The sequence below is a fragment of the Scatophagus argus genome, chromosome 2 (assembly GCF_020382885.2).
Source record: "Scatophagus argus isolate fScaArg1 chromosome 2, fScaArg1.pri, whole genome shotgun sequence".
Lineage (NCBI taxonomy): Eukaryota > Metazoa > Chordata > Actinopteri > Scatophagidae > Scatophagus > Scatophagus argus.
This window is the reverse complement of record NC_058494.1, coordinates 19,481,420-19,506,974: the sequence shown is the minus strand read 5'-3', so window position 1 is coordinate 19,506,974 and position 25,555 is coordinate 19,481,420. Positions and strand designations below refer to the sequence as shown.

Genomic DNA, 25,555 nt, shown 5'->3' with positions numbered 1-25,555 from the left:
CAGAGGTGTCAGTTTTGGCTGTGTGGTGCTGCATGAGCACCTGGACCAAGAAGGAGCAGGGAGCTCCCACTTCCCACTAAATTAGCTGTATGGTTCACTACAGCTAAGGTTTGTGCTTTTCATGTCTTACTGAGAAATATTTAGATTTTTCAAAAGGTTAGTTTAAGTGATTTTCTCGCAGATTTTAGGTCCAAAAGCTGTGTGTTTGCTTTCAGCACCAACAAAGACATTGATCGGTTAAGTTTTTAAGAAAATTAGCTTCTTTTGGAAAGAGCGCACCTCCAAAAAGGTTTTACTTAATAGAAGATTTGAGAACAAATGAATGCAAATGAGTTGCTGATTGTAAAGAGGTTCATGAAACTAATCTAAAGAATAATAAATGATTCATCTGTTTGTGCTACAAAGTTTTAAAGACAGATTTTGTTTTAAAAATTGATCCCATTCACCCATTTTAATATCTTATATAATACTGACCAATTTCTGTTTAATAGTCCTAAGCGCACATTTTCTTTACAGTGATGCATTAGATTAACTGGTACATACTGCACTGACTGCCTTTCAAAATAAGAGCAGTTTTCTAAACACACACACACACACACCGCACACAAAGCATCACCTGCAGCAGGTTTCCCGAGCGTGGCTCCATTAGTCGGACCTTCCTGTCCTTGCAGGTGGTGGCAAACAGGCTGCCGTCTGTGTTGAAAGACATGGAGAGGACGACGTCTGTGTGGTGGGTGATTGTCCGCACAGGATTCTTTATCACCTGCTCTGGACAGTCCAGGTTCCAGATCATCACCTGCAGATGTCAAGGCGCACACACACAAATAATGTTATGGCTACGGTTATGACTTATAGAAATGTCTAAACAGATGAAGGGCCTTGTTACACCTGTAGTTTCAATGTTTAACCACAGGGGAGGATGCTTCAGTGATGTCTCACCTCTGAATCCCAATCACTAATACACCAAACTCCAAGCACTGGCTGCCCAATAATAGTTTTAGCTTTATTTAGACACACTTTTAATATGCGATGAGCTTTATATCCCCAAAGAAAACCAAAGACCGTGGAATCCATTTTTTTTCTTTTGAAAGAAGGGTGAAGACCGGCAGATTTGGAAATAAAAACCTAAACCTGAGAAGAGACACCATCAAGCTAGCGCTGATATGCACCAGCATAGATGGGGCAGGAGCCACCACTTCCCTATGTTTAGTTTTAGTTTGGTGACAATATCAACAAAGCTGAGTTTAAATAAAAGTTTGGGATTTTTTGTAAAGTCATTCTTTAGGTTGGAGAGGGAGTTAAGTCCATCCTGTCCACCAGAGGCATGAACTCACTCTTAGCCCAGCTGACTGAGTAGCCAGTTAGCTTGCTGAATGATACAGTAACATCCTAAACAGGAGGAACAACGATTTTTTTTTTGTTTGTTTGTTGTTTAGATGTAAAAGTGGTTTAAGTCTGTTATTTGTTCTGACTTAACCTTGTTATCTATACTAAAAGCAGGGTGTGCATGATGCAGAGTAATTGGAAGTGAAGGTCACAACAGTGAGGTGGGGTGACACTGCTGCCATAAACAGATGCATCATCCAAACAGTGATAATAGCAAACACTTTGGGACAATCCTTCCTCAAAGGCTTCACAGTGCTACAATTAGTTGTAGTTTATGACAAAGGATGGAAGCTGTTGTGTGAAGAATGAAAAAACAGCGCTTGAGAAAAAAAAATTAAATATAAATTTAACAGAAATATGCAGCTACAAATAGTTGTGACCTCCTCGGCTGCTTCATGATGATAATACGTAATAGCTTCTATGCATATTTTACAGCAGACCCTAAGACATAAGCTTGTAGTTTTTCTCTGTGGCTGTGTTAGGATTAGCGTGCGTGAGTGTGTGTGTTAGTGTTACCTGGTAGTCGTAGGCCGTACTGAACAGGATGTTGTTAGCAGTCGGGTGCCACTCAATGAGGCCCACTCTGCGGCTGTGACCCTGAAGTTCCTTCCACGATACTGTGAGGTTCTTCAGCACACCATGAGGAGGGATTTCCCACACTTTCACCTGAAGACACACACAAGGACAGCGGTCGAATGGAACCAAGTAAATTTACTGTACTTAAGTGCAAATTCAATTACTTGTTTATTACAGTATATTTATACGTCTACTAAGATTAAGAGGAACATATACTTTTTTACTAAGTACTTGAGTTGTTTTACCATTTTAAGATTTTGCATGCAAAATATACAAAAATGTACAGCTAAAATGATTAACAGACTATTTGATTTACAGAAGATTAAACTGCAGCTACTTTGACCATCACAATAACTCATTTTTCATGCAAAAAACATTTGTGTGACAATATTTATCACTATTTTCATAATTTTTGCAAACCTAACCACAAAAACACGTAAAAATGAATTAAAAATCAGTGCCACTCCAATCAACTGCAACTGTAAAATCCTGCTTTTACAAATACGCATGAGCAATAAACTAATGACATAAAATCAATATGTAAAATATCAAATAAAGAAATTAATCCAAGGTCAACTGAAAATAGATAACACAGCCACGGGACACACGTTGTAAAAATAGTCTGAAGAGGAGGCAAAACCTGCCGAGTCTTCCTTTCGCTTTCTGTGAACAGATCTGAGGCTCTCAGCCTGGTCAGAGCTGAGGAATGTGTGGAATGACTTTGAGTTATTCTCGAAGGCTGAACGGCAAGGCAATAAAATGATCTCCCTGCTGCCAGATGCTTATATTCAAGGGAAAATGATGTCAGTCAGTGAACCATTTTGAAAAACGCAGTTTGTGTGTACAAACCGTGGTGTCCTCCGAGCAGGAGGCGATGCAGTAGTCATTGAAGGGATTCCACTTGATGTCTAACACGTTGCCTCTGTGGCCCGATACTCTGGGGTGCTGAGGGTCCACTTTACCTGTCTGATAGCCAAACACACGAGAACGAAAAAATAAGAACTTTCTAATTTACTAATATTTATTGTTGAATTAAAGAAACTGTTAATTTGCCTTGTTGCGTACAGTAAATACGTGGCCAGCGGCCAGCTAGTTTAGCATAACATAAAGACTGCACGGGGGAATAGCTAATGAACACATTATATCTGGTTTGTTAAAGCTGTACAATAAGTGAAGTGTAAAAATGTTAATTAACCACTACGTGTCAGACTGGTTCTAGGCAAGGAACTGCTGTCTGCAGTTTCCACTGCCTGCCTATTAATGTTAAGCTCATATAATCAGAGGGAGGCTCTAACTACATATTTACTATACAGACATGACAGCAGTATCACACTTCTCATCTATCTCTTATTCCAGTACTGTGTGCTGCTCTCCTTTCTCATCTCTAAAGAACTTATATTCTCTCCACGAGGTGTTCAACATCTCATAATCCTTTATTATAACATAACTTTACTTTAATATACGCAAGTACGATCCAGCATCTTGCCAAACATGATGTGCTTGATTTGAACTACCAATGTATTTATAGTTCTGGGTGTGACATGTGCAGTGTGTGTATATTCAATACACGGTTTGGTCTGAGCAAACCTGGAGAAAAAAGCATGAAAATATCAACCTGATACTTCTAGGTAGACTGGAAGTTTCAAGGAGAGAAGCAATCCTTCTGGCACAAGGTTTTCATTTCAACAGATTCAAACAGATTTTTGTCATTTATCAAACCAGAATGTCTTTTGAAATTAAAATCTCTTTCTTTCTTTTGATTATTGTTAAAACAGCATCATAGTTGACACAGACGTAAAAAGACGTACATATAGAGTATACAGTACAAACCACAGAGGGATCAACATGGAAAAACAAAAAAGGGGTATTTAAGGATTTTAAAATAAACAGTTATACAATAAAACAACTGCATATGCACACTGCAGTCCTCTGAATGTCCTTTAAGGTCATATTTCTAAAATCACTGAAAGCAACTAGTGCCTGTAATTTAGGCGTTTGTTGTTTTTTTTGTAATTAAATCCACGCATAAGGAGCTGCCCACAATGAAAGATCTTTTACTGAACTCTGTACATGTCCTCAGTCAAGAATAAAGCAGGGACGCAGCTTGACCTTGGTAAAAAATGGTATATAACCCTCTTCACCAACTCCTGAGGAAAACATCTGGCTCTTTAGCTGCTAAACACTTCACTGCGTTCACCAGCTAGTTGGGAACTTTGTTTGTCTGTAATAAAAAAAAATATATTAAAATTGATGCCTTGTCAAAATCTAGTGCCTACACAATCAACCCGACTTGCTAACAGTTCAGTAGGAGGTTCCAGTGTGTTATGCTAGTAGCAGCTAACGTAGCCGCAAGCAGAGATGAGGAGCGGGCTAAAGAGGTAAGCTAACGTCTTTTTAACTGCACACCCCCATACATTTTCAAACTTGCAATTTATTTCACACAGCTCCCTCCAAGGTACTTTAATGCCTCTTTAAAGACAGACAGCCAGATTTTGAGGCCAACCTATAAGTTATCTAAGCAGGATATGTCAATCTGTGTATCTTAAGACAAATACCTCAAAGACAAACAGTCTTCATGACATAACACGAAAGGACTCAAAGTGATGGAGTTACACGAACCGTGTGTGACACATGCCCCGGTAATCAATTATCCTGTTGAAGTCACTGAGTCTCACTGAAGATCTTCTGCCTCAACAAGACTGCTAATTATGTGCACGAACACACACCTGCAGGCTAGATTACTGTGCAGGTAAGGTGTGTTTGAACATGGGAATGACGTAACCATTATCCATGCTTCCAGCAAACACGCAGGTAAGGAGAACATAGCACTTCTCTTCTTGAACTTGTGTGCGCTAACTATTTTCTCCACTGAACAATAGCTTATCTGTAAGCAAGGCGGGAGCGGGAGGGGGGAGTGCTTAAGATTCCCTCTGCTCAAGGCACTGAAGGGAGGGCAAGAGAGGAGTCAAACAATGAGATATGCCATTCCTAAGTTCGTATGCAACTCCTGTTCATGCCAGGGGGGTGGTGATAATTCACCCACTAAAACGATTTAAAAGGTGGAGAAAGACGGAGAGAAGGAGAGCAGGGAGAAGTGTGCAGCTTAATGAATCACGCCAGACTTTGAGATGTACAGCAGGACTATATAACCAGCACAAGTGAGGAGGTCTGGCTGACTTTATTTGAAATATAACTATTGTTTCTGATAAGACCAGTGGATGTGACAATATGCATAAATGATGTCTGGAAGAGTGTTGGTTAATCATGTTTAAACTGAGGTTGGAGGGGGAGATAAGACAGAATAACGAATGGGAGGAAAGACCACATGGGAAGTTTAGGTTGTAGTGAATGAGCTGCTGGGGGTTTCTTGGTATTTAGGGATTTGTTTGGCTCCGCTGCTGCAGACTTATTTATAATCTGAGCAGAGCTGTCTTCTCCAGGTGTGCTGCATATGCAGGTGATCTTGAAAAGGACATTGTCGAACACATATTGAAAAACAAGCATGATAAAAACTCTCAATAATTGGACTTTATCCTGCCCCTTATCACTTCTAATAAGAATTGCCACCATGAGAGCAGACTACTTGTCACATCTCTCTGACATCTTGCATCAAACTGCCCAGAGGTGAGACTTTTAGGTCAAAGCTAACTTCAGTTATGAGGGAAACTTTTCATGTTGATGTTCCGATTTCTCCTACTGTGTGCCTGCTAACTGGTCGCTAACTGAAGGCAGTTCTCATTAGCTACAGTATCGACCATCTGTTTACAATGAGCATTAAAAATAATTATAGTGAACTACAAGGACTGTGCTTTATATTCACCTCGAGAAAAGAAATAATGCAATGAGAAAAATGCTTAAAGTATCAATAAGATAAACTTTTGGGGTGAATTTTGTGCATTAGCCACTTAATTGTTTTTTGTTAAATCAAGTGTGCAGAGATATTGAATATACAGAAGCAGTTATTGATTTTATAAAGATTAAATAAATATGTTGAGTTTGCTCTAACTATAAGTCAACCATAAAACAACTGTGCAGTTGTGTCATTCTCATCCAAGCTTCTTGCTATCCTTGTCACTACACCTCATTGATGTAGCTACACTTTTATGTAAAATGTCCATTTATAATTATTTCTTTAAGCGGACATATAGAGACCTGGAGCCAAACTATTCGCCCGTTTTTTTCCTCTTTGTAGCTAAAGAAATTGTCTCCCCTCAGCTTATATGCCAGTAAAATATATAACAACACTAATTATCAGTATTATGAGTGAAAACGTGTGTACGGCAGTTTAAAAAGCTGACATTAGTCTTTAAAACCTGCCATGAGATTGAAATACTGACATGATGGACAGGCAGGACCAGGAAGGCCCCTCCCCCGGCACACTCAGTGATGACTGCCAGGAAACGTGGGTTGACAGCACAGAAGTTGTTGTCCTGGACACTGCGTGTGATTGGCACGCCATCATAGCAGCTCTCCTTGGTGGCGGCCTTACCAAACACGTGGCGAAACTTGGAGCTGCGGTACTGAGGACGCCATGTCATCTGAAAGATGAGAGAAGGAGGGGGGGAGGAAAGGGGAGGTCAGTCAAGGAGAATCATATCTCTCACAGTTAAGGTGAAAGGGCTTTTTATACTGCTGTTCCTTCTTCACAAGCAAAGAGCAAAGGGATGGTGGAGGTGACCCTTTCTGCAAAACATGAACAGCAAAAAGCTGAAAGTTTATTATCATGGATTAAAAAGGACTAAAACAGATGACCACAGTAATATTGGCTTTTGTACATTTTGAAGCAATGCGCTTTAATTCTGGGGAAATCAGTTCCCTTAAGTGTTAAAATAATTTGAGCACCAGGAGCAACTGCTTCGTGTTACATTCCTTCAGTCTTCCCGCCTTATATTTATGGCATTTTCTGAAAATTATTTGCTGCTTGCCACATCTAACTATAAAACCAAGAATCTCTGTCTGTCGGTCTGTCCTTCACCTGTGTCGAGAACACTCACATTTGGCTGGCGAACTCCTGAAATGCAGTGTTAAGAACTGTATCTTCTAGAAATAAAAAATTAAAAAAATACAAGGCAAAAGCTTCATAAGGTCTAGCAGCTGCTGGTAAAATCTTAATCACTTAATTTGATTGTATGCTCTTTTGGGCAATATGTGTCCAGTGGGTATCTAAGGTACAAAGTAACGACACCCAATATTATCTTATCTAGTCTACATTATTTTCCTGTCCCTTGTGAGATCATTACATCATGTAAAGTGACAATATTCATCGTCATGCCTATAAATACATTTGTTTTACAAACAAAATCTTGTTTAATAATGTCAGTATACTGTAATTTTTCTCTCTTGTAATAGATTAATATCTTCTAGTCAGAAAATATAATTTTTGTTTTATGTTGTTTTTATGACATTCAGTCAATTTTAAAAATAGTAAATAAATACAGAGAGGAAAGAAGACTGTGACACTTCCCAAATCCAGAGTTTCTTTTTGGCCACTTTTCCTTCAGCTAGTCGATGCATATGTCATTATAGTGAGAGATAAGTGGCTCTGGTCCACTGGGACAAGGCCTGGCCAGCCAGCATGTCTACTCTGCTACTCTGTCTGGCTCCCTGCCTGCCTGATGCGTGGTCATTACTTATAAATTAGGGGTGGAGGAGGCTGATGGACATGATGTTAACACAAAAAATGGACCCAAACAAAGACTTCCAGCAGACACAAAGCGGTAAGAGAGAGAGAGCATGGAAGTGAACACTAGATGAAAATAGGACAAAACAAGACAACGAAATAACAGAAGGCACATACACATCACAACAAAATGTTTTCTTTTTTTCTGGTTTGTGTCGACTGCCGCTCGCCTTTCAGATGACGGCTTAATAAATACGATCAAGATGCAAACAGAGTGACATCATTGCGATTGGAGTAAAAATAACCGCATCTGGTTTAGCATGACGCAGGTGTGGCTGCACCACTACTGGCTGGAAAGAAACTGAGCAGGAAATTAAACTGGCAGACGGAGAAAATGGCTAAAGAAAATAAGTAAAGAAAGACAAAGTCAGAGTAACAGAAATTCACTGAGGATATTCGTTAACTCTTGCACCTCTCGTCTTCTGCCCCGAGGCCACCAAAGAGAGCCTCATGCTGTAACACTGTTTCCCTACCTGCCGAGGAGGTCAATTTAAACTCCTGTTTAATGGAGTCAGACTCTTGAACAGGTGTTTAAGACTGCCTGTAATACACTAACAGTCACATCCATATGTCTGTCCTGGCAGCTGAACAAGCAGTATTCACACAGTTAAATTGACAGCATTTAATGCTATGGCAATAACACACTTTGCATTGCCTTAAAATACTAACAACAAGCAGAGTAAAGTATTGTTAAGTACACAATAAATAACTGTTGAAGTTTTGCGCAAAATGATGGCAAACATACCTCAAAAACAAACAAAGTAAACTTAGTTAATCACCAAAGTTTCTACAGTCCATCCTGTGGAGATCAATTACCGAAATAGCTGCCATTTGATTTTGTGTCAATCAATCAATGAACTATTTTTTCAGGTCTATGCAGAAACATGTACCTCTCACTGACATTCATTCCTCTCTAGTTTGCTATTGTTGTTGAGTCAGTTCTTCCCATGTAAACCCAAGCGTCTCTGTTAATCCACGTCGCAACACAAAGCCACCAAAATACATTCTTGATGATTATCATGCCCTTAAGCATGTAAAAGAAAAGCCACCAGCAATGTGGCTATAATAACAAACCTAATATTTGAAGGTAACTTCCTCATAGGAGCTTGAACATGTTAAACAGCAAATAAACTTGGCACCCATAGAGCTTGACAAGAATGAACTATTGAACAGGTCGAGAAAAAACAGTTTACCGTTTTACATTTCACCAGAATTTTGATGGCATTAACCACATTTTGGACCCACGTTTGCACATTTTTGCAAAGCTCAGTACAAGCTACTGTACATGCACTCAAAAATGAGGGCACATGGGTTAATATAATCAGCATTCATGTGTTGCTGAGGCTTACAAGACCAGAGGGAGAGCCTTCCCAGGCAGCAAGCTAAGACAGCTTGTCACATCTAAAGCTTGTAAAGGTTGTAATCAGGCCAGTGGCAGCTTCCTTTCAGCTGTGCCTTGCAGCAGGTACGCAGCAGGCTGCATAGTGGGCGGCCTGTCTCGGCTCCTCACAGAACTGATGACGAAAACACTATTCTGGCTATTTTTGAACCAGCTTCTTGCTGATCAAAAGACCGCCAGGCATGTTCACTGACAGCAGAAAAACAATTTCATTCTCAAGGTGTCTTTGCGGCCTTAATTTCTAGCAAAATCAAAAATAAAAGGAGATGCAGTTCTTTTTTTCAAAGGGAAATTTATTTTAGTCCGTGACCAGTGATCCACAGCAGCAAATGCAATAAGAGGGCTATAAAAACAGCCATAAAACTAAACTGAAAACACAGATATAAAAAGATAAACTGTATATGTGGTTTGTTATGCCAGAGTTGTACTTGTACTTGCATATAGATGTGCAAAGCATACATATTCAGCTATTTAAGCACCTCAAATAGCTTTTAGTTTTAGCTAAAAGTCTTTAAAGCACCTATGAGCATAACTCATAAATGCGTACACAAGCAACCACTCCTCTCTTTGGCTTGCCAAGGCTCAGTGCTGGAGGAGGGGGAGTTCAAAGTTTACTCACTGGTGTCAAGATAGCAGTTACTTAAGCAGCACTGGGCCTAAAGCTATGAGCACAAAGACAATTTGAATTCAAAATCTGCTAATCCCAACACCCGCACTCTAACGACCTGCCATCGATACCTCCAGCCAATTGTTTGCAAAGACTTTTGGCCCGCTCCTCTTCTTACAATGACTGAACGACCACAAACCTAATCCAAAAACTCACAGCTTGTAAAACCAAGCATGCATCGGCCCCATCTTCTCAATCTGGTGATGGGATGGATGTACTGTTTTGTAAACGTTCCAAGTGAAATCGAAGACGAGGAATGTACAGGTGTGAACACACGCCATGGCAGCATGAATAACTGTATGGGTGTACACTTGATCATTCTGTGTGTGTCTGGGCAAGTGAGACGACACCCCCCCCCCCAAACTTGGTTTAGACTGCCTACTATCGTACACAGATGACAGCTTACAACCTCTGTCTTGTAATTGGATAACAGCCACACTGGTAATCCAATAGCTGCTTCAGTGCTTTACAGCGCACATGTGAATGAGTATGAACGGATACAACAGACTATGTGGTTGTGTGTCAGTATGGGAGCGCCTACCAGGAGAACCTCTTAGCTTTGTACATGCATGCACCTTTGAAAGAACTTTGAAAAAGTAACTACAGATGTACATGTTCTCATTTACTCAAATCCACACAAAACACTGATCTGCACATTGCTTTAGGGAAACAGTTGTGTCAGTTAAAGCAGTTTTTTAAAGCGGTATCTAGGTTTGTACATTCAGATCTACAGATTAGCTCACAATAGTCCTTTTATTCCACGAGGCTGTTTTACTGGCACATGCATTCATAAACAGACAAGAGTTAATTAATGATTAACATATACAAGCGTCTGGTGGAAAGGGTGTGGATGATATGAATGAAATCAATTGAGTCATGGATGGAAAAAAAGACTCAGCTGTGAGATTTACATTATGTATTTGAAAAGAAATGTTGACAAAACTTGGATTGTTCTGGAGAACCAATGAGTTCCCAATCAGGTTGAGCGTCTGGCAGCATCTGTGAATCTGGATGCTACGGTCGATCTGATAGCTGAGTAATCCAAACATTTTTCTCTGTCAGCCTATTTCAAGGACATGCAGCTGTGGATAAGGAGGTGGGGCAGGTCTTCCTCTAATCAGAAGGTGGATGGTTTGATCCATGGCTGCATGTCAAAGTGTCCATGGGGAAGATACTGAACCCCAAGACTGTTCTTGACAGCATGGCAGTAGTGTATGAATATGTGTATGAATGTGGTAAAATGTTATACAAATCCAAAGCCATTTAGCCAAATAAAACCAAAAATGGCAACATGAATCATTAGACTCATGCACTACTCTATAAGTCTTGTAGAACTGGATATGAAGCTATAACTAAAAGACTGTTCCGCTTCATTAAAACTTTTCATTAGTTATCATGATATTGTACTAAGAACTTGGGGCACAGTGACTTTGCTACTGTGAAGGATGATGGGCTGAGAAACGCAAGAAGTCAGACAACCACAGAGGCTGCTAACAAGTTTTTAATAGTTTTAACTTATTAACTAATCTGCTTGGTTTGGGTGTAAAAGCTGAGGTGAGTGCACCTAAAATGATGATAATAATCTTTTACTGTACATGAACTCTGTGCCTTCACATCTGCAGCAAGTACTGCAGGTTCAGTTTGGTAAATAATTTTACCATTTGCTTCATTTTCTAAATTTGGCAATCTTTTGGGTCTGTCTAAAATGTGTACAATCATCTGACTGTATGCCAGAGGCAAAAAATAAAAATCAAGCAATGATGAGGTCCCAAAACCAGTTGCAATTCCTTAAATGGCCACCTGAGGCTGGCTCCAAAAGCGAGTCAATCGCTATAAACTCTTATATTAAAATTTCCAACTGTACAGCAGAAATAAATATGTTTACAGCCTGATACAAAAAACCCCAGTTTGCTTTATATCACTTAGACTGTTTGCAGCAGTTGTATGGAGGTGAATTTTTATATAACTCACTTGTTGAAATTATATTCGGACTTAAAGATACGCATAATAAAAATTGTGGCTGCTTAAGAGTGACAGCTAGCTGCTAGCTGTCTAGCTAGCTGTCAGCAACCATTCTTCATTCGGTTAACATCAGCTTCACCCACGCTCCGCCTCATCGCTCATTTTTGGATAACCCGGGAGTGGGGCGGGGTCAGACACTCCTAAAATGGAGTAATAAACAGCGAATGATCCTTCAGCTGTGTTTGTTCTCTTTAAAGATTCGTCCACCGCAGGTGCAAAAACAAACCAGAAATCAAAACACAACTCAGCCATCTACCGAAACTTCATGAGGGGTTTAGATATCACATTATGGAGTTTTCAATTAACTCCCCATTGATGTGAGTCCACAACTCCTGTGCCCATTAGCAACTAAAAATATCCATGTATATCATTTGCAAGACAATAAGATACAAATCATGGATCCACCGAGCCCTGCTGTAAACAGACACACTCATACACTTAGGCCAGTGGGAAGACTGTGTACTGTTTGTACATGTTTTATGCATGTACAAATGCAATATCAGAAGTGTTGTACCACTACAAAGCCCTTGTTTTTCCCCACACTGATTTAATCTTTTTTTCCCCATTTAACAAGCCTGATAATCCGACCAAGTTTTTTTTCCTGATAGTAGATGCTACAGACACAGTTTGGCTGGTGTTGAGGTTCGAGCTCCGACCTTCACTTCATGAGCTGAAACGAAAAAGCACTGCCTGCTCACGGGTTCATAAACCTTGACGTGAGAAACAGGATAACAGGCTTAATGAAAAGATCTCAAACAGACTGCAACTCAAACCACAAGGCACATATTTCAGTGAATAGTAGTGTTTTGAAGGGTGAACGCCACCATAAATAGCAATCTGTGGGTAGAGATGACTTGACTGGGACGGTGGATCATGATGTCATTTTCACTGCTGTGGAGCAGCTTCAGTTTCACAGTGACTTTATATTTTTTTTTCTTTCTTGTCGTCAGCAAAAAATAGAAAATACTTCCATACGCCTATGGCAGCGAATGAGTGGCTACTTGTCCAAGTTTGAGCCATAGGATAATTAAATAAACAGGAGTACAAGTCGGCTGTCAGATAAATCTGTGCTGTGCAGGGAAAACTTTTTTTAAAAATAGGTTTTTAAATATGCACACATGCAGGCAAGGCAGAGAGCTGGTTTGCTGAAAGACTTTTGTTTCATCTTGTTTGAGCCTGTCTCATGCACGCTGACTTTGAATCCCCAGGGGAAAAAGTGAGCTCCCACACACACACACTCACACACACACACACACACACACACGTCTATTCTAGAGAGGAAAAGATCAATAACGGAATGTCAAAGTGCAGAGACAGGTCCAAGGGAAGAGGACATGAAGAGAGAGGAAAGAGACAACACGGAAGACAACGAATGAGCAACTGAGCAAGACGGAGTGTGTCAGAGTCAGACTGGGAGTTCAGCAACACTCACCCTGACGAGTGAGTCTTCACTGGCACAAGATGAAGGAGCAGTGGGTCCTCGAGTGGAAAAAAAGTTACGTCTGTGTGTGAGTAACAAGCCAAAAAAAAAACAAAAACAACCCCCCCACCCCAAAGAAAATCACTTGTCTTGATTTATCTCAAGCACATGGATCTATGCTGCTGCTAAACACACACACACACACACACAGAAGCAGCCTAGCAGTGCAGCAGCAGTCCGACCAGAGTCCTGACCGTGCTTTTTCTTCTTCTTCTCCTTCTTTGATGAGCACGGTCCACACAGACAGTCAGGAGAGACGGTGGGTGTGAGTGTGCAGCGTGAAGCCCAATGCGTGTGTGAACAAGCAGGAGGAGAGTGCAGGAGTGAGTGTGTGCACTCCCTGAGAGGGAGGTGACTGCAAGGAGGGAGGGAGGGAGGGAGAGAGAGAGAGAGAGAGAGCGAGCAGGTAATCTGTGAGTGCCGCTCCCTCTCGTCACTCCTCCACAGTGTTTGCTCAATCAGGATTCCTCACCGGTTCTTTAAGAAGAAGAAGAAGAAAACGCTCCCCTTCGCCCCTCTTGCTCAATAATCAATGACCTACTTGTCAGATGTGTCTTTTCACAAAATTTGCAACTAATAAAAACACATGACATTCATCTCTTCTGCATCGCTCACCTTACTTATAGACGTATGTTCATAGAAAGAGTGTGGATTGAAGTATTTCCACCTTCAGTTCTTTCTATAAAGGCCAAAACGTGCAATTAAAGAGTCTTTAAAGGAAATAAAATCAATTAGAACAGTATGAAATACAAACACACCATATTCCAATTTTGTGCTAGCTGCTGCTAGTTTTCACAAACGGGTAGACTGAACTTCATCTGTAAAACTGATTTCTTTAACCAGGCTGACATCACTGAGTCCTACTCTAATAAAAGGCTCATGACTAAAGAGGTCTCTGGCAGTCAAACCACCTGTCCTCTGTGAAGTTCAGTCTGACGGTCCTCAGACGAAAACCCTTCAAGTAAAAGCAAAGAGATGTGACCTGCGCTCAAAATCAGATTGGCTGGACTGTTTGGCAGAATGCCCGAAAGCCACTGAACCATTCAGATGCCTTCAGCTGGACAGCAGTGGTTATCACTGGATAAGTCAAACTGAGGCATTACGTAACGCCACATTAGCACTAGAGGCTAGGAGAGGCCAACGGCTCGATGACAGGACGTGGTGAAAAAAAGCTGGCCTCCACACGCTCCAATGAGGGTGTAGCTGAGGGGCTGATCAATCGTTGTTATTGCACAAACGTGTGTGCCTGCATGCCAGTTGTAAAGTATTCAGATCAACATGACCTATTATTCCTCCAAATGCAGTGGTTAGGAATTAGGGAGGTGGAGACTTTTACATTTAAGTTGGCTTTTATCACCTTTTTTTTTTTTGCTATAGATTTTATTTAATGCTGGTTTAATTACATTTCTCAACTTTGTCCTCATTATTAACATCTTAACTGCAAACAGATGAGCCATGCAACAAAGAGAGCTCTCATTGGACAACCGTGTATAAATAAAGGTTGTGTGAATGAATGAATGAATGAATGGGTGTAAAGGTAAAATTTTTTCAATATAAAAATACTCCATTAGAGATAAAAGTGCATTTAAAATTGTAGTCGGTTAATTTCATATCTAAAGCACTGTATTTAAATTTCAAATTAAATATTTTGCTAAAACATCAACATTCAAAGTTTTGAATTAGCAAACAGGGCATTTATAAATTAATATGAATCTTTAAGCAGAATTAACACTGAGGGGTGTTGAGCAGATTTTGATTTGAATTTAATCCCAAAAAAATGTTTTTAGTACAGAAGAGGATTATCATTTTACAGCATGACTTCTTTTAAACGTCACTGAATTGCTACTGCAGATGAAGCAATGTACAAGCAGCACTTTAATGGCTGGCCTGAAGGTAGATTGTACATATAAAACACATATCCAGGTGGTTGCAGCTCAGAACTGTAAGATTTGAGCGCTTGAGAAAATACACTTTCCACATACACCTGTACATGTATACACTACTGATAAAGCCGGTTACAAACCCACCTCCCCCGAACACACAACAAAGTCCAACAGTCACACACTGTCTCCGTGATAACAGGACACACAAACTGGTAAAGATGTGGGAAATGGTTGGCTCATCAAAAGCAGAAGCTTAAACCAACACAGTATTTTTGACCAGTGAGGACATTCAACAAACACACACACACACACACACACGTAACCTTTGCATCAACAGACAGATACTGAAATTACTTGGAAATACTTGAGTTTGGTATAATCTGACCTAACATGACACACACGCAGCAAAGCCAGCATGTCTGTGCCAAAGACGTGTCACAGAAGTCAAACACACACACACACACACACACACACACACACACACACACACACACACACAGGAGTAACTGGCCAATGTCTCCATGTTTCTACACCTCTTATCAAAGCTGACAGACAGCTGTGGTTTATGAACATTTTTCTGGCTGCACTTCTTGTTACACACTGTATATCCTTTCAATCACCTCTTGGCTCTGGAGTAAACCTTGTGTGTTTGTGTGTGTGTGTGTGTGTAAGCTGTGGTAATTATCAATAAGGACAGGGCAAGAGTCCTCAGCACTTGTGACTCATTCCAAAGAGCTCCGACCACAGGTCTTGCTCTCTAATCAGAGATCGCACGGTCGCAGATTAATAGCTGGCTGCCGTGAGAAAACAGTCCAGAGCCTTTGACACTACAGAGACACAATGACCTTCCCCTCCTCACTTTGTCACTGCTGATTAAAAGTTTGACTGTGTTTTGACTGTAAAACACCTGGTTTCAGCACTGAGTACAGTCCTGTGTTTCAGTCTGCCGCAGTAAGGTTCAGGCTTTCTGTACTTGAGCTGTGTGTTTTCACTACGGGCTCTAAATGGTCAAGCTTTCAGCAAGTGGGCAAACAGTGCAGTCCCATTCACATATGTACTTAACTGAACAGGTGCAGTGAATGATTGAATAAGTCATCTGGGGCCATTGAAGTCCAGTGTACACACAAATCTCCATTAAAGACGTATTAATTTACACGGGTCATTCAGAAAGTAAATAAATGTTCAAATGATTGGTCAGGGCGACACCTTCTCACTGCGGAAACAGATGCCTTTTGCATCAGCTGGCATGACGCTGGTATGTCAGCACTGAGAAAAGCAAAGTCAAGCGTTTTCACTTTGTTGTGAATTTGCATGATGTTGTATGCTCTGGGTCTGTTGATTCACTGTGCAAATGAGGAACCACACCCGGCGAGAAACACCGCAAAGACACAGACTCTACAGGTCATCATCCACTGATGTATACATGCAATTTACAGAAATACTCATCACTCAAACTTTGGGATAAGGTATGCGATTGTGGGTTGTTTACTATAACGGAAACGACACAATTTATCAATAAATTTCATAAATATTTCATAATTTTAATGTTTCCCCCCCCAATTTCACTTTTATTATAAACTGCCAACTTTCTCCTCCAACATGAGTGCTGCTCAGTGCTGATTGTGATGAAATAAAGATGCAACTTCTTTGACAATATCAGTACTACATTGAGGGTAAAGATCAGTGGTGGAAGAATAAGTATGTAAAGTAAGTAAAGGTACTATAACCACACTGTGCAAATAGTCCGCCACAAATAAAACCATTCAAAAACTTCCTCAAGTGAAAGACGGCAAAAATTTGCCTTATAAATCAAAGGCGAAAGTATTCATTCTGCGGTAAAATGTTCCCATCAGTGTTTTCTTATTATAAATGATGCTACAGCCCATGATCGAACCAACCCTGATCCAACTGCAGCAACACTGACATGGACGGAAATGAAAAGAGAAACTATCAATTGCCAGAATGAGCCATAGTACACACACATGCAGGCACACACACTGAAGACAATCAAGTTTCAGACCAGATCATAATCTACTTCAGTGTCTCAACAGGTTAATGTATGACTTAGTTCACTGACACAATCACTGGGTTACGTCTTTGTCAGTCCAAACCTGAGAAACCTGAGTTTCCAAAGTTTTAAAACTTCAGGAGGGAGCGCACACAGGGTGAGGTCACAGGTGATGACCACCGTGATCCAGTCAAGCTGATCAAAGACACAAAGTTGACGTGGGGGAACAAAGTATCTGATAAGACGATCAACTGTCATTTTGAAACCACGTTGCCGCATTTCATCATATGGAGGAGCACATTGTGTGATGGTGATCTAAATGTTGACTCGCATGTTAGCATGCCTGTGCAGTGCACCTCATACTTTCATGTCTGATTCACTCCAATATCTGAACTACCACATCTGTTTGAAACGGTTCCCGTTGCGTGATATCAGAGCCTCACTCACCTGCTTACGTCAACTTTGGCATTGAAATACGGTTTGTACAGCCAATAATCCCTGAATTTACATCAAATAAACACTCAGGAAAAACGCGTTTTGCTCGCCTTGAAGATCAAGAGTCACACCAAAGTTAAAATCTATTATGTACTGAATCATTTATGTGCACCTTTCTCTGTTTTACAACACACACACAACTATGATGTTTATAGACAGAGTGTAATTTTGCAGACAAACAGACGTAATGAAGGTCTGGCGTTCAGGAGCACTACAGCAAACATCGGCCGGGTTTGATGAGCTGGAAACCAAGTCAGTTTCTTTATTGGCTTACGGTAAGAGACTCCGGCCTCCAGACGTGCTGGATGAAGGTTGTAGCGCGCAACACATGATGATCACATTACAGGAAGTCACAAACAGAAAGAGAGAGAGAGAGAGAGGTAGAGAGAGGGAGAGAGAGAGCTCTACATACAAAGACACAAGATTACCTTGTGGTTGGCAGTTTACAAAGACAACAGTGCTAGTTATACCACTCTATATGATTCATAACTTTTAAAACAATGGATCCTTGATGTCAGACAAAAGCGGACAAAGGCAGGCCTCTCATTTCCAGCCAGTGACCAACGCTGATTTTGACGGGCCGATTTTTTGAGCTCTACTGTAGCAAGCTAATTATGAGCTGGGTGAAATAACGGCTGACTGGTTTTAAAACACTAGAAAGGGGTCTTAAATATTAACTTGATGACTACATACACGCAGTGGTGGAAATCAACTCACAACATTTACTTAAATACTGCAGCTACTTATGGAAAAACATGAGGTACTTTTATATTATATTGATTTTATATATAGGCTATTTGACACTTCTACCACTAAGGAAATTCAGAAGGAAATACTGTAGTTCACATTAAACCACGTTATTTGAAAAAATTCAGCTGTACCAGCTACTTGGCAGAGTCACATCAATAACACAAATATAATCAATAAATAAGGATTTGTAGATAAAAATAAAAGTATTGATCTCTTGGTGAAATCTACTAGCTAGTCTACTAGCAACTAGAGACACATGGGACACATGAATGTCTCTTAATTGCACATTATTTAAGTTATTTCAAGAAAAAGAAAGGAAGAACATTACCTACCGAGAAACTGTAGGACATATAAAACTGGAAAACAAATAATTAAATAAAATTCTCTCCCTTAGGTCATAGGCTCCCGAGAGTTACATTTAAGCAAAGCAGCGTTTGCAGCACAAGCTCCTGACACAATTAAAAATATTCAGCATCAAGGAAGAGGAGGAGGAAGGAATATGTGCAGCGGGACAAAAATGAGGTTCAGTGTTCTAAAATTAGCTTAAGAGGCACCACCATGGGTACTGAGACAATAAAGAGATGCATCTTATTGCAGAATGTACTACTTGATTTGAGAAATATACATAATAAATATTAAATAACACATTGGCTGAGAGACTATCAATTATTCAGCAAAGGCAGAACAAGTCACAGGGATCCTCATCACTTAAATTAATACAGTGTCAGTGAGCCTCAGCAGCTAAGGATGTCCCTCCATCCTAACCGTAGTAACTGTAGTCAAGGTGAGTTTCACTTTCTGTGACTCAAGGGGATCAGCTGTCCTTTATATAGGCTCAGCCTCTCTCTGTAAACAATACACAGACGTCGCATTGCTGCGGTGCACGCCCTGTTATCAAGCTGAGGGAGGCCGCCGCTAATGAGATCAACCCCATTAGCTAACTGCATTAACGTGCTGTGATACTCAACACACAGAAGGTGCATCTCGCTGATGTGCTGAAGCCAAAGTGTTTGGCTATGACATCTCGTGTTGATGGAAAATTACCCCAGCTGAGAACGCTTTGAGGAATATATGATCACAACATACAGAACTAAAAACACGTGTGTGAACTGCAGTTTTCATTCAACATGTAGGAAATTCTGAATCTGAGGAGTCTACAACTCTGCTGGCAGCTTTGAGCTGAAGGCTAACATCAGCATGCTAACATGCTCACAGCGACAATATGCTGATGTTTAGCATGTTTACCACATTCAGCAATTTGGTTTAGCATATTAGCATGCTAACGCTGGGCAATTAGCACTAAACGCAAAGCAACCTTGATGAGCATGTTTTAGAACAATTCATCCTGAGCGAATATAAAATCCGCACAAAATATGACAATCTATCCAACAGCAACACCTGACTAAAGTGTAAACACGCTGGTGGCAGCGGATGAAAAGTCTAGAGATCACTAAAAGTATGAAGGGTCACCGACAGTGGATCATAAATGCCTGCACAAAATGTCTTCAAATTCCATCCAGCAGCTGCTGAGATATTCCAGTCTGCAACATTACAAACTATTCTACAATATAACACGATGTGCTTTGACCCTGCAGACCCAGTAGATGTTGTATATGTTGCGCGGGTTAAAGCATTTAGCTTGGATTAGAGTAAATCAACTTGTAAATCCATCTGTGAAGAGCATTTGATGACAGCTCTGAGTCTAATAAACAAGTGTAAACAGTTGCCACTTGCCTTGTCAGGGAGCAAGCATTCATTTGCTCTCAAGGAATTTTTCATGAGGTACAACCATTAGAGCTACTTTAAGACTGCGGAATCAATATGGTGGAAACACACACACACCAGTGTAAGAGGCCATCTACTTCTCTTCATGAATAATGAACCAGACTCAGCTGACCCATCTGCCTTGCGATTAGGACCCCCACGATTCCAGGAACAACAACAGGAGCACACACTGAAACAGTATGTCCTCTGCCTGCTGATGTATTGCACCAGATGAGTGAAAGCTAAATTTGAATGTTAAACAAAAGCCCGAAGACAGTGTTCCAACCCGTGGAGTGGAAGGATGACAAACATACCTCTGTTCAGTTTTAATCAGACATTTCCCTTTGTCATTTTCTTGTGAAATACTGAATCGGCCACTTATTTCCTCCACATGCACCTACCTGTATGTTATATTCATCCGTCCATCAAGTATCACTGCTTATCCTGTGCAGGGAGCTGGGAGCCAATCCCAGCTGACTGACGGCGAGAGGCGTGGTGCACCCTACACAAGTTGCCAGGTCAACACAGGGCTGACATACAGAGACAAACAAACCATTCAAGCTCACATTCACACCTACAGGCAATTTAGAGTCACCAATTAACCTAACCTGCACGCGTTTGGGAGCGTCAGAGGAAGCCGAAGGGAAGCCACGTACACATGACAAACATGACAAAGCGAGCACAGAAAGGCCTTGGCTGGGGTTTGAACCTCTCCACCACTCGTGTGTATGTTATATGCTAATTCATATAAACAGATTTTTAAAAATGAACCCAACATAATGTTCAGAGTGCATTTCCAGACTATTCTGGGAATGTCAGAAATATTTATCAATATTGCAGTATATATTGGCTTTGTTTTCTTCTATTTTCCCACGCAAAATAATTGCATGTTTTCTTTGTTCACGGAAAATATCTTTATAAAAAGTGTTTAGAATTTTTGTCTCTGAAGATCATCGGGTGTTTATTTAAAAAAAAAAAAGGATTCTTTCAGTAGGTCTGTGACTGATATCTAAAGTTAATACATGAGAGGCAGAAACTGGGGGCTACAGATCATTACGGACCAATCATCCTCATGGAGCACTGAGGTTTCCTGTGTCGCCTCCCTGCAACCTGCACAAGAGAACCACAAGCTTGACATTGAACAAATCCAGTGACTCTCTCTCTCGCTCTGTTTTCAAGTAATCCCCCCTCTGTTTGCCCCACGTGGGAGGAGCACTAGATAATCCTCAAACCGTCAGACAGCTGTCATGTCAGAAACGTGCAGGACAACCTGCCACGACTGATCTGAGCGACAGTGATGTAACATTACAGGGAAGACTGGAAGTACAAACAGGTCTTTTAAAGCCATTGTTTAAAAAGTCATTAGGCTTTGCTGTGAAGGGGACTCTGCCCTGCAGTGACAAGAATCAGCAGGAGCTGTCTGTTGGGTGGTCTTTAAGTGGTCTGTGTGTGACAATAACAGCGAAAGGTTCTGCGGTCACGTGCAGACTCTCCCGTTACATAAGAGCATTTTAGGATTTCCAAACCATTGTCAGTACAAGTACAGTAATCATCCTTAATGTCCACGAGCAGATTTTTTTCCCTAAAGCCTGCACTTAAATATGGCAGATTTGTTTGAATCAGTTTGGCTGCTGCCTCGAGTGACTCACAAATATGAAAATCCATTATTAAACATCTCACTTTAATTTCAAAATCTATATTTACATTCGATTGCAACCAATTAAAACGTAAACATCCGCATACTCGATGACGAGTGTCAACGATGAGGCGTAACTATCGCATCACTGCTCACACTTCAACGCTTCACTTAGTCACACCCACTTAGCTTAGCCTGAAAGCAGCGTACAAAGTGTACAGCTGGTGGCGATGGTTGTTCTGGAGGTATAGTCATGTGTGAGGCATCATTTAGTGGCTACATCAGGTTCTCTTCCTCAAGGCATAAAATCTGGTTCGACTCTGATAGTGAGGCAACATATGAGATGATCTCATGCACCTTCAGGCTGTTGCTAACTATTTACGAAATCAGCAAAATATTCTGGCATAATGACAGGAATACAATACACACACATTGTTTGAGTAGAGGACCAAAGGACGCATATTAATTTTACTGAAACGATCAACTAATCAATTCACTGGTTCCAGCTTCTAATTGTTTTTTTGTTTGTTTGTTTGTTTATTTTTTGTTTGTTTGTTTTTGCTTTTCTCTGTTATATACTGGATTTGACTTTTAGATGGACAAAATTTACAGACGGTTTGGTTTGTCGAGCTCTTTTAACTTGTGATGCAAGTTTTCACTTTTTTACTTTTTATAAATTAAACTATTTCGGTCGTACGCTCACTGCTTTGAGCTAGATGGTAACATCAGCATGCTCACAATTACAACATTTACGTGCTGATGTTTACCAATGCCATGTTCATTGGGCATGTTAGAATGCTAATACCTGCTAATTAGCACAGCTAAGGCTGGTAATCAGTCATCAATTTGCAAGTATTTGACCATAAATTAAAGTATCGGACATTATGACCTTTTACAGATTAATAATGAAAGACTTTCTGATATTAAATCTGAAATAATTATTAGTCACACACCTACAAACTAATCCTAAATCTGCAGGATGCTACCAGCATGTGTTATATTTAGCCATCAGGACACACCTGAACAGTCTGACATAGTTACATAATGACTTGCCACCCTTTAATTGGTTTCTTCACCTCTGTGTGGAATTAACACCAAATGATCCATCAAAATACCACAGACTTGACACATTCTGCAGTCTAAACACAGCTTGGGAGAGTTGCACGTTTAATGCAGTGAAAATGCATTAAACCTTAAAAGGCTGCAAGTAATAAATATTTTTAGTCTCAATAAATCTGTACAATATTTTCTCCATCTATTGCTTGCTAATAAAGTGTAAAAAAAAAATGCCCATCAGATTCATCTTGTTTTGCCTGACCAGCAGTATCAAAGTTCATTCCTGACCAAAAAACTCACCCAAACACCACCATTATAAAACTACTTAACTATTAATCGACCATCTTGAGTATTTTTCTGTTTATTGACTAATCAATCAACCTGCCATTTCTTTTAGCTTTAGTACAACACATCCTGCTCATTTTATCTCATTTTCACATGATATTAAAAAATACTTGCAGTACAGAGTGCAGCCTTAAAGTAAATATGAACAGGCTCTTGAGGTAGTCAGGGCACACTGTTTGGTAATACAGGTTAGACCTCCTGATATTTGGCAATGGCTTTATTGCTCAAGAGCAGCATGGCAGATATGTTACCTGAAGGCCAATAAGGCTCTCAGGTTCAAGGGCCTATTTGCTCAGAAGCACGCCTTCAATTCACAGTAGTTATTACAGCAAGTAGGACTTTGATACCTGCAACCAGCAATGAGTTGATGTGTCATCTCTGAAACTTGAATGTGGCCCTGAATGTTTTGACTTGGATGACAGAGAGATCTAGTAGGACAAGCAAATAAATAAATAAATAAATAAATAAATAAATAAAAAGATTTGCTGTTTCACAGGAAGGAGATAATAATCTGCTCCTACAAATCTAATCTTCTACAACGTAAATTTCACAAGTGGCACAAAGTGGGAGAAGGTCAGGTATGTGTTAACAGGCCGTGTGATAGCATGCCACAGATAAACGGTTGAGTTTTATGGTCCAACATGAAAGTGCACAACAGATTTCACTGGTGACAGAGCACAAATAAAAAGAAGAGGGTCTTCATATAGCCTCCCTCAAACACCTCATCAAAATATGTAAAGTGACCATAAAAACTATTTGTTTCACACCAGTTTAAAGACAGCTACAAGGGTTGAGGTTTATTTTGGGCCAAGAGTTTTCCGTTTCCCACAAGCAAAGACGTGTTTCAAACTCATCAGTCGAATGTTCATTTTGGCACAAGTTCACCAATGGATCAATGACAGGCCTACTTGGACCGATTTAGTGCTGTCATGACACCTCTAAACTCTACACAAATCCATAAGTCATGAGTCATCTTGTCACCCGTCAGTAAGAAACACCAGTCAGGTTTGTGAATGAAAAAGCTGGTGATCTCACATGCTAACATTACAACATGCAGGTTAGAGAGATTAGTACAACGCCTACTCACATCCGTCTTTATACATTTGCATCACACCACAAGCCAACTTGATAAATTTTTGTTCATGTAACCCTATCAAACACATCTGCACCATCCTACAAAGTTTAAGGGTAACAAAGGAACTCACTACTGAAAGGGTAGTGACTACAGCGCTAGTAATCCATGACTGTTTTGGTCTGAGTTGCCAGAGACAGACGGCAATTAGCTTAGCCTGAAAGCAGGAGGAAAACAAAAACTTTAAAGCTAGCTGATACACATGTTGCATATTGTTTTCTTGATCCACTCACAAACAAGCAACTTAAAAATTACATTTCGTTGTTTTAGCAACTCTGGAAAGTTTCTATGCAAAGAGAGCAGGGCTAACTATCTCCTGGCTTCAAATACACACACGGGCTACATGACAATGGTACTCTCAGTGACTTCTGATAAGAGCTGTGACGAAGAAGTGTATAAGTAAAATGTTAAACTTAGACATAGCGAACAACCCTTTCAAAGAATACTTCAACTGTTTTGGAAAAGCGCCTTCTTGCTAAACGTTAGATGAGAAGATGGCTACCACTCTCAAGTCTCTAAGTGTGAGTGAGCATAAAACAACATAAACATACAGCCCGGAAGAAGAGGGAATTATCATATTTTATGCTAAGCTAAGCTAATTGCCTCCCAGCTTCAGCTCTGTAGCCTGTTTGGTGTCAATCTTCCCATCTAACTCCCAGAGGGAAAAAAAGCAAATAAGCGTATTTCCCAAAATGTTCACGCAAAGCCTACACAGAACAATACAATTTTCTGCACTGTCCTAAGCAAGCAAACCTGACCTCACCGTACTTGTAGTCATGGATAACATAAATAAAAATAGACCAGAAATTTCTGACCAAATAGGCCTCGTATGTGTCGTGCACACGTCCAGTTAAAAGAAATTACAGTTAATATATAATTCCTCATTTGGCTGCAGTTGCTCTGCAGTCTGCTGGGCCTTAGATCTGTAAGCTCAGTTTGATGTTGATTTTAATGATAAAAACCAGAGCTGGGGAGTAAATCAACAAATAATATTTAAAATGAGCAAAGAAAAAAAAAGTAATATTGACTAGATTTGCCAGTCTGGTATTAAACTGCAGTGAAGTCCAAAACAAACTGAATGCCCTCATGGAAGTGATGTGCCATGCTACACTAAAGGAGCCAACTGGCACAAAATCCTAATTTTTTTCCCCACTGTTCAACATGTGGTGACTATTAGACTGGGGTCATTAAACGCAGAGCTTTCAAACTGCTTTTCTTTTGTCTTAAGTTTATTTACATCCACCGAGACCAGAGTGAGTGAAAACACAATGGATCC

General features: G+C 40.3%; 1 protein-coding gene across 2 annotated transcripts in view; it reads right to left on the bottom strand.

The window, feature by feature from the left end:
* The window catches only part of coro2aa (coronin 2Aa), a 37,252-nt gene that overhangs the window by 10,238 nt on the left and 1,459 nt on the right, over window positions 1-25,555 (bottom strand). The window contains exons 1-5 of one of the 2 annotated variants that reach the window (XM_046416357.1): window positions 13,163-13,518; window positions 6,300-6,500; window positions 2,812-2,928; window positions 1,903-2,052; window positions 617-796 (exon numbers count right to left, since the gene is read on the bottom strand). In XM_046416357.1, coding sequence (XP_046272313.1) covers window positions 617-796; window positions 1,903-2,052; window positions 2,812-2,928; window positions 6,300-6,500 — 648 coding nt within the window. In that variant the 5' untranslated portion in view covers window positions 13,163-13,518. Of the gene's footprint in view, window positions 1-616; window positions 797-1,902; window positions 2,053-2,811; window positions 2,929-6,299; window positions 6,501-13,162; window positions 13,519-25,555 lie in introns of those variants that run through there. The other variant, XM_046416348.1, reaches the window with a different exon arrangement.